At 53.4% G+C, this 9,346-nt stretch overlaps 2 protein-coding genes across 2 annotated transcripts in view; one reads left to right on the top strand and one right to left on the bottom strand.

Moving 5' to 3' along the window:
• Positions 1-6,444, bottom strand: part of KHNYN (KH and NYN domain containing) — a 15,587-nt gene extending 9,143 nt beyond the window's left edge. Inside the window, exons 1-5 of the mRNA XM_004390539.3 lie at positions 6,293-6,444; positions 5,404-5,621; positions 3,302-4,395; positions 3,036-3,166; positions 2,854-2,950 (exon numbers count right to left, since the gene is read on the bottom strand). Coding sequence (XP_004390596.1) covers positions 2,854-2,950; positions 3,036-3,166; positions 3,302-4,395; positions 5,404-5,604 — 1,523 coding nt within the window. The 5' untranslated portion in view covers positions 5,605-5,621; positions 6,293-6,444. The remainder of the gene's footprint in view (positions 1-2,853; positions 2,951-3,035; positions 3,167-3,301; positions 4,396-5,403; positions 5,622-6,292) is intronic.
• Positions 6,445-7,568: 1,124 nt separating this feature from the next.
• CBLN3 (cerebellin 3 precursor) lies at positions 7,569-8,833 on the top strand. Its single transcript, XM_004390538.1, has 3 exons — positions 7,569-7,868; positions 8,200-8,319; positions 8,636-8,833. Exons 1-3 carry the CDS (start codon positions 7,569-7,571, stop codon positions 8,831-8,833), a joined length of 618 nt encoding a protein of 205 aa, XP_004390595.1.
• The last annotated feature ends 513 nt before the right edge of the window (positions 8,834-9,346 follow it).

The following is a 9,346-nucleotide window of genomic DNA, read 5'->3' as shown; positions in this document are numbered from 1 at the left end:
CATCATGCTTGGTAAAGTAGAGGGTCAGTGAAAAAGAGGAAGACCCTCAACAAGATGGACTGACACAGTGGCTGCAACAATGGGCTCAAGCATAGCAACAATTGTGAGGATGGCACAGGACCGGGCAGTGTTTCATTCTGTTGTACGCAGTGTCGCTGAGTCAGAACCAACTGGACAGCACCTAACAACAACCCGCAACTCCAGGCAAAATCAATGATCAGATTGCACCCTGTTTTCCAAATATGCCCTGTGCTTTCTCACTTTCATGTTTCTTAAACTGTTCCCTTCATCTGGAAGGCAGTTACCAAACCTCACTGGTGAACAGAATCATCAGCGGAACTTTAAAAATATCCATGCCACGGCCTCACTTTAGTAATTCAGATTCCACAGGGCAAGGGTAGGACTCATGAGGGGGTTAGTGGGGTCTTTTTAATAACTTTAGAAACCAAGAGATCCAAAACTTCCCATCTTATTCTTAATCAACAGAAAGCACACAAATACCTCCCTTCCCACACAACCCCTGCCAGAAGTGGGCTTCTTTTCCTCTGAGTTCTTGTGGTGTTTGATTTATAGTTTATTTTTGATTCTTTGAAGACAAGAAGCAGGTTTGTTCCCAGAGTTCCCATTTTCTTCTGCAGGCCATGCACCTAGTATTATCTGGGCAGCCAGTATTTGAAAGAGTGTGGTACAGAGGGGACTGGGATTCAGGATTAGGTTCTGAGTTCCTGTCTGAGAAACAAATTGAGGGAATGACATATAAAAGTACATGCCCAGTATTTTCTGGTTTGGCATCTTTTACTGTTATTATATTATGTTGTGTCTTGTTCAGCAATATCCTCACAGTAGGCCTGTGCTATGCACCGCTGTGCTTATTCACTGTTAATAGGCCAAATTCCAAATTCATATTATGTTGTCTGCCCACCAGGTCCACAACTGTGCAAACCTTTAAAATTTATTAAAACTGGCTCAACCTTCACTTTCAATTCTGCCTCACTGCTGGTATGGAAAGAATGTTTCATACTTGGGTAATCTGTGAATCTAGACATAAAACAGAATAGCACTGGAAGAAAGTGAACTGCCTTTTTGTAAAAAGACATTTACTTGTTTAGGGGGAGTTATGGATTGTACTGTGTCACCCCAAAATGATTCCCAGTATTGTGTGGTTGTCCATCATTTTGTGATCTGATGTGAATATCCTGTGTTGTAGATCCTAACTTCTATGAAGTTAATGAGGCAGAATTAGAGGCAGTTATGTTAATGAGGCAGGACTCAATCTACAAGATTAGGCTATATCTTGAGTCAATTTCTTTTGAGCTCTAAAAAAGAGAAGCGAGCAGAAAGACAGGGGGACTTCCTACCACCAAGAATGAACCAGGAGGGAAGGGCGTCCTTTGGACCCAGGGTCCCTGAGCTGAGAAGTTCCTAGAGCAAGGGAAGACTGATGACAAGGACCTTCTTCCAGAGCCGACAGAGAGAGAAAGTCTTTCCCTGGACCTGGCACCCTGAATTCAGACTTCTAGCCTACTAGACTGTGAGAGAATAAATTTGTTTGTGAAAGCCATCCACTTGTGGTATTTCTGTTAACAGCAGTACTAGATAACTAAGACAAAGGATAAAAATTAAGTATTTGGAAAGGCAAAATATATAATCACTATGGTTTAGAAACTAATTTTTCATTTAAAACTGAGTAGTATATTTAATTTTTTATTTGGTTAATTTTAAAATCTGTCCATTTCCCACACCATGTAGCACACTGGGGAGGGAGTGTGCCGTGTGTGTGTGTGCCGTGTGTGTGTGTGCCGTGTGTGTGTGTGTGTGTGTGTGTGTGTGTGTGACTTCTGATTTTTCCTTTGCCACTTAACAGCCTTTGCCAAGATAGTCAATCCCTCTTACCCACAGCCTCAGTAACCCGTTGCCATCGAGTTGATTCTGACTCATAGCGACCCTACAGGACGGAGCAGAACTGCTCCATAGGGTTTCCAAGGCTGCAATCTTTGCAGAAGCAGATTGCCCCATCTTTCTCCTGTGGAGCGGCTGGTGGGTCCAAACCACCAACCTTTTAGTTAGCAGCCGAGCGCTTAACCACTGCACCATCAGGGCTCCTTCCCTCAGTCTCCGCATCTGCACAATAGAGATAATACCCTCCTTCCACATTTGTTTGAGTTCGTGCAAAGTTAAGAAGTAATATCACTCTGCTCTTGCCTAGCACCTTGAGTTAGACAAGCATATACCTAATCTTTTGATATTCACAAGGAGGGTGAATGAATGGAGGAGGACCCTGAGACAAAGAGATAAGTCACTAAGAGAGTGGTCCACAGTCAAAGTCAGTGAGGAGTGCAACTTGGGGCTCAACTTCAGATCTTCAAATTCTAAGTCCAGTGATTTTTCTCTTGTATTATGCTTTGTAGAGTCTTACTATTCATAGATCATGTTCTTCATTTTATTCGTTATTTTGAAGATTTACCAGATTGTTGGGGAAATTTCTCTATGTGTTTAGAAATTTAGGTTGTAAGAAGACATCTGTCAGCTGGTCATGCCACCACCCTTCCCATCTTTCCATTAAACCACTGTGTATTTTCTAGACTGTAAGGCACCATAATACGAGGGATCATTAAGTTGCTTAATGAATGAAAAATGAATGGTGAATGGGCCAACAGTTGTTCACAGTCCACCCATTCTCTCCTGTAGGCAGGTTTACCTACCCAGTCACAATGGCACACTGAGGAATAACTAGCCCCTTCCCTGTCACCCACACTTGGAAATAGCACGAAAGGTCTGGAGTTCCTCTTTCTCCCTCAATTTCTCACTGGGCTCCCTTGAATATCAAGTGCAGTCTGGGAGAGAAGCAAGTACCTGTCATCATAGGAAGAGATCCTCTTGCCATCCATGACCCGTGAGGGAGTGAGGGAGAGCAGGCTGAGGGAGTACAGCTTTTGCAGGAAGTGACCCTCTACAGAAAGAGAGGAACACATACAGTTATCCCCAAGATGGAAATGGGGCCTATCCCCAGACACAAAAGACCAGGTTCAACTCACCTCTGACCTTGGCATCCTTACTGAAGCGCCACTGAGGCACAAAGACGGTTATGTCCCGGTGGCCACGGTCCCAGAAGTACTGCACAGCAATGGCAACGCCCCGGCTGGAGAAGTAGTGCTGGAGGCCATGCCTGCAGTGGGAAGGAGTCAGCACTCTGGGGGCCCAGAGCCTGGCTGGACTGCCAGTCCCTCAGCACATCCCCAAGGTGGGAAGATGCTTGTCTCACCCCCCCTCCCTCGTGCTCTTCACCCCACCAGGTACTCACACCATGGCCACGTTGCTGCCGTCAATGACAATATGGCGGAGGTCTGGCTGGCCAGGCACATTGGCAAGGCACAGGGTGAAAGGGTCCTGTAGGGCCTCCTGGAAACGCTGAGTACCAGTCACCAAGTTGCCCCCCCGGGTGCCCCGTTTCCATGGAGACCCCCGACCTCGAGTCACGATCTGCTGCTTGTCTCCCTTATCTCCCCTGTCTCCCCGGTCTCCACAGTGCCATGGAGGTTCAGGCGCGGGTGGAGGGCTAGGCACTCTTGGAGGTGAGGCTTGCCCATTGTGGAGCCGCTGGAGAAGGGAGGCTCCCCGGGGCTGACTTGCCCTCCGAGAGGTGCCATGGGCACCAGGAGACTCACCCTGGGCATAGAACCCTCCTCTCTCCTGAGGCAGCCCCTCCTTCCCTACAGCCTTCCCTTTCAGGGGCCCTGCTGTCCCTACCTCTCTTCCCCCTGACTGTGGCCCCAAGGCCATGTCTTTCTCCCAGACCTCTTCCCCAGGTAGCTCCTTCCACCCCAAATCCATCTCCCTAGGACCACCCTGTCTCTCCCCCCTTGACTCTCCCTGCCCCACAGATCCAGCGTCCAGGGACTTCCTGCCTTCACTCAGGGTATCTCTGACTGCCAGGAGCTGAGCACCCAACAGGCCTGGGCTCCTCCCCTCCCAGGAGAGGCTTGCTTGTGGCCCCTGGCCCCTGGATGCCTCCTGCACCAGACTCAGCAGTTCCTCCTGGACAGCCGGAGGCAGCTGCAGCAGGGCCTCTTTGTGGGCATCCCCCCAGGGCCGCAGTAGGGCGGAGAAGTCTCTCAGCACACCAGCAAACTGAGAAGCTCCAGGGGATGGCCTTGAGAGTAGGTTCCAGCTCAGCCGCTCCACCAGCTCCTCCACGCGGCTCTGAGCCATGACGAAGGCCTCAGTCAGGCCACTGATCATCAGCGAGCCAGGTGCCTGGGGCACCAGGTAGGCTGTCGTGCTCCAGGCCAAGCAGTCAAGGAAGAAGCCCTGGGCTCCGAGGAAGATGCAGTGTAGTTTGGGCGGGTAGTGGATCTCATCCTGCAGCTCTGGGCTGCAAAGACCCTTCAGGTACTCCTTGGGGGTAGGGGAAGGAGACAGAAAAAAGGAAACTTCTGGAATCCTAAGTGGCCCGGTCATCCCTTCAGGCCCATAGCTCACCCCTAAGCTCCAGGATGCCAGTGCAGAGCTCCCAGCAAAGGTGGGGACGGAAAAGGGGTAAAGAATCTCAGTTCTTTCCCTTTACAGCTGACAGCCTGTAGCTAGTATTTCCACCTAGAACTTGACTCAATTTAAGATGCTATTTAATCACCTGGCTACAAGGGTAGCTCCCTAAATATTTACGTGCGTGTGCGTGTGTGTGTGTGTGTGTGTGTTGTATATTTCCATAACGAAGATGATCATTGCTAACTTGTACTGAACTCATACTTCATATGCTTCATCTCATTCACAATAAACCCAAAGAGGTAGACACTGCTTTTATTCCCATTTTATAAACAGATAAGGAAACTGAGACTCAGGTCACAAGGCTATTAGGTAGCAGAGCCAATACTGGAACCCCAGCCTGCCTGACTCCAAATGAAGCAATTTAGCCCAGCCTCAGTGGCACAAAGGGTCAAGTGCTCAGCTGCTAACTGAAAACTTCGTGGTTTGAACCCACTCAGTGGCTCCTCGGGAGAAAGACCTGGTGATGTGCGTCCATAAAAATTACAGCCAAGAAAGCCCTGTGGGGCAGTTCTACTCCATCACATGTGGTCACTGAGTCTAAAACCATTCCGCACACAACCACCACCCACCCCACAGGGAATTCCTTGGTGGAGCCTGTTTGCTCAGTCAGATTATCTTTACCCCTCCCAAGCAGCACAAACTGCTTTGAATTGAATCATCTGCCCCTAAGTCCTGGCAGAACCGCCTCACGGCAGAAATGAAACGAAAACTCCAGGCAAATACAGAATTGGGAAGTTCTTCAAAGCTGAGGTGAGACAACCCAGGAGTCAAGTTCCTCCCCAGCCACTCCTCCACCCCCTCAAGGAGGGCATCATCCCCCCGCCCCCCGCCCCAAAGGATCCGGGGAGGGGCGTTTACCTTGGCTCTGCTCGCGTTCTCCTTGGGGCCCTCAAGCTGAAGCCAGATGTGGGGGTTCTCGGGACAGTCCTTCGGGAGGACGCTCATCCCTACGCTGAAGATGCGCTCCACGTGGGGCTGCTGCTCCCGCACCTTGTCCTCTGCCTCAGCAGACACCGCAAAGCGGTCGGGTGACGGGGAGCCGGCCCCCCAAGTAGGCATAGTTACTTCGCCCAGCCCTGGGAGGTGAGAAGGGAACTCAGAGCCTCACGTCCCGTCAACCCAAATAAATCTTGGTCTCCTGGCCTACACCAGCTATCAACAGGCGCTGCACCCAGTTACTATTTCTGGTAAACAACCCCCGGGGTACAAGCACCTGAGTCCATCATGGGGGTAGGGAAGGAAAGACAGGTTACCTGGGCAGAGGACTTCTCTCTGGAGAGAGAGTCATGGATAAACTAGTCTGTCTCTCTGGGATGGGCGTCTGGCGTTTTGGAAATAATGGCCACAGCCCTGAGCTGGAAGGGTGGGGGACTCCAGCTTGGTCTGGAAGCCAGAAAGAGTGGACAGGTAATGAAAGAGTCCTGAGGGAGCCCCTCCTTGGGGGACTCTGCGATTTCCGAGTCCCAAACAGCTCCTTAAAGATGATTCCTCACCAGGAACTTGAACTGGGCTGTCCTCTGGGGTCCCTGTCTACATTTCCAAGGTCTTAGCCACTCCCACCCCCTCCCCCAGCCGTCTGCCGCCCCCTCGCGTCACGCCACGTGCCCCACCCCAGACCGAGGGACCACGACGGGCTCCGCCCAAGGTCGCCACCCCCGCGCTGCCACCCGGGCAGCCCCAGGAGCGGTCGCGCTCGAACTCCGGCCTCCAGATCCCTGCGAATCCACGGAGGGGGAGGGGTGCCTACCCGCCGCGGCTGCCCGCTCCAACCTCGTCCGGCTGGTGCCTGTCTGTGACCCGGGCCCCCAGCTTCGCCCAGGGGAGAAGCGCAGGCAGGGGACCCAAATCTGGGCGGGCCTTCCCGGACTCCTCACCCAACGAGACCCTCGCGTCCCTACATCGCAAAATGTTCTTTTGAGTCACTTCCTGGCCTTGGGCGGGGTCAGCCTGGCTCCTCCTAGGGGCCGAGCCTGCGCGGCCCCGGGCTCGCAGCCCGGCGGGAGGAGTCACCCTGCAGCAGAGCGCTCTTCGCTCCGCCTTCCCTGGCAGGCTTGCCGCGAGGCCCAGCCCACTCACTGTCTCTCCCAGCCTCCACGCCTCCTTCATCCGCTCTCCCCGCTCATCTGACTTCTTGCTTGCTCTGCTCAGTCGTTTCTCGCTAAAGAACCACTCGTCGAAAGTTGGGGATGAAGAGAACCTTAAAGTTCATCTAGTCCAGACTCTTCGGATGAGATTATGGAAGACCAAGGAGGGAAAGTGACCGGCCCAAGGTCACAAGTTGGTGACACTGTTGGCCCAAGCACTTTCCACCAAAACAGTTGTGAGGAAAAGACAAGGGCATCCCTTTCTTCCAAAAAATGGGAAAAATGCCACAGAGAAGGGATGGTTACTTGTGAAGGATTTTGAAGAGGAGGAGGAGGAAGGGACTATGGAACTGTGGCCACACACACACATACACACACACACACACTCACATACACACTCTTACACACATTCACACACATTCTTTCACATGCACACACACGTATTCAGAACTCACATTCACACACGTATTCTCACACATTCTCACACATACATACACACCTATTTTCACACACGCATATATTCACACATGCACACACACACATATGCTCGCAATCACACACCCATGCTCTTTATTGCCCCAGTTCCAGCTTTTGTTGCCTTCAGAAGGGGCTGCCCTGGGGTTCTGGCTGTGGCCCTTCTATCCAGCAGCTTCATCCTTCCTCTCCCTCCCAGGGCCGAGCTGCTGTCATTTTATGCTCTGCCAAGGGGGAGGGAACTGCAGTGACAGCAGGAGTAACTGAGTGAGAGGCAGGACAGACTCTTGGGGCACAGAGAGGTATGGAGAGGGAGGTGATGAGGCCAGGTGACAGTAGAACCAGAGAGAGGGCTAAGGAGTAGGGTGAGGGGTGGTGAGAGCCTGGGGGAGGGGAGAAGAGACAGAAAGGAGCAAGAGTGAGGGGACAGACGACAGGACTGGTTAGTCGCAGAGCCACTCAGTCATGCTGGGAGCAAAGCATAGCTGGCCACCAGGTTCCCCACAAAGCCCCAAGCTGCCCTTGGCCCTGATACTTCTGGCCCTGGGGGGCGGGTGGGCCCATGAGGTGGCGGAGACGGTGCTGCTGGAAGGCGAGTGCCTGGTGGTCTGTGACCCCGGCCAAGCCGCTGCAGGGGGGTCTGGGGGAGCCGCCCTTGGAGAGGCACCCCCGGGACGAGTGGCATTTGCTGCAGTCCGAAGCCACCACCACGAGCCATCAGGAGAGATGGTCAACGGCACCAGTGGAGCCATCTACTTTGACCAGGTAACTCCCTCCCACCCTCCAGGGGACCTGGAAGGACCCTGCCAGGATCTGGAATAACTGTCCAAGCCCACTTTGCTGCCCCTCAAACTTTAAGAAAACAACCTCCTACATCTCCCCTAACACAATTAGTTGCCCCACTATTTCCCTTCCTTACACTCACTCATCCACCCTCCTTGACCTTCCTATGGTTTCTTTTGAATCCATACATTCCCCATTTGTTCCTACTTGACCCCCCTTCTTTTCCGTCCTTACTGTCCCTTCCCCCAACCCAGTGGTATCACTAAGCCACAGACACCCCCCCGTCCCACTCAGCATGGTCTGCTTCCCCCAGGTCCTGGTGAATGAGGGCAGTGGCTTTGACCGGGCCTCAGGCTCCTTCGTGGCCCCAGTCCGGGGCGTCTACAGCTTCCGCTTCCATGTGGTAAAGGTGTACAACCGCCAGACTGTCCAGGTGACTTGAGCACTGGGCCCCATCCCAGCTTAGGAGGGGAATGGGGGTGGGGGGTAAGTGGAGTTGGGCTGTCCGCTGTGCAGACCCTCCATTGACCTGTGTCCTGGGGGGCTGGGGAGAGGGAGCAAGGTAGGAAAGGGCTGACCTGTCAGAGTGTGGGACATGTGCAGCTCAAACACTGGCCACACCCCAGGTTTCCAGGATTCCACAGACTCCCTCACTGGGGCTGGAGAGAAGAGAGGAAGCCGCTGGGGGGTCCTGAGATAAGCGGAACCTAGGACTGGAGGAGGGGTGCTGACCAGGCTCCCCTCCCCAGGTGAGCCTAGTGCTGAACACATGGCCTGTCATCTCAGCCTTCGCCAACGACCCTGACGTGACCCGGGAGGCAGCCACCAGCTCTGTGCTGCTGCCCCTAGACCCTGGGGACCGAGTGTCCCTACGCCTGCGTCGGGGGAACCTGCTGGGGGGCTGGAAGTACTCAAGCTTCTCTGGCTTCCTCATCTTCCCACTCTGAGAACCCAGGCCTTTGAAGGGCAGGAATCCAGCTCCTGGCCACTGCCCTCTGCCCTCTCCTGACCCAGAAACAGCATCTTTGGGTCAGAGGCGAGGCTCCTTCTGGCTGCCTGTATCCCACCTCCTTGCATGGGACCCTGTGCCAAACACTCAAGACTAAGCAGAGAAGAGTTGAGCTGTGGCATCTCCCAGCCTGGTCCCTTCTCACCCTGCCCTCTCGTCTGCCTCCCCAGCCTCACCCCGCTGCATCTCTTCATGCCTGCAGCACCAGGATCTGGGCAGGGTTTGGCAGAAAGGGTGGTCTGCATTACTTTGCTGTCTCTGCTCCTCCTGCTTCCCCTACTCAGCTTCCTGCTCAGTGCTGTTTGGAGACAGGTGGCACAGGTGACCCTGGCAGGCCCCCACAGGGGACCAGATGGACTAGCCTTGGCATACCCTGCAGGCTCCTTCCTGTGAGAAGTGCCAGCATCCTGGATCTCCGCCGGCACAGTCAGGAGCTGAGCCATCACTGTAT

Source organism: Trichechus manatus, unplaced genomic scaffold (genome assembly GCF_000243295.1).
Source record: "Trichechus manatus latirostris isolate Lorelei unplaced genomic scaffold, TriManLat1.0 scaffold00305, whole genome shotgun sequence".
Taxonomy (NCBI): domain Eukaryota; kingdom Metazoa; phylum Chordata; class Mammalia; order Sirenia; family Trichechidae; genus Trichechus; species Trichechus manatus.
This window is presented reverse-complemented; position numbering and strand designations above follow the sequence as displayed.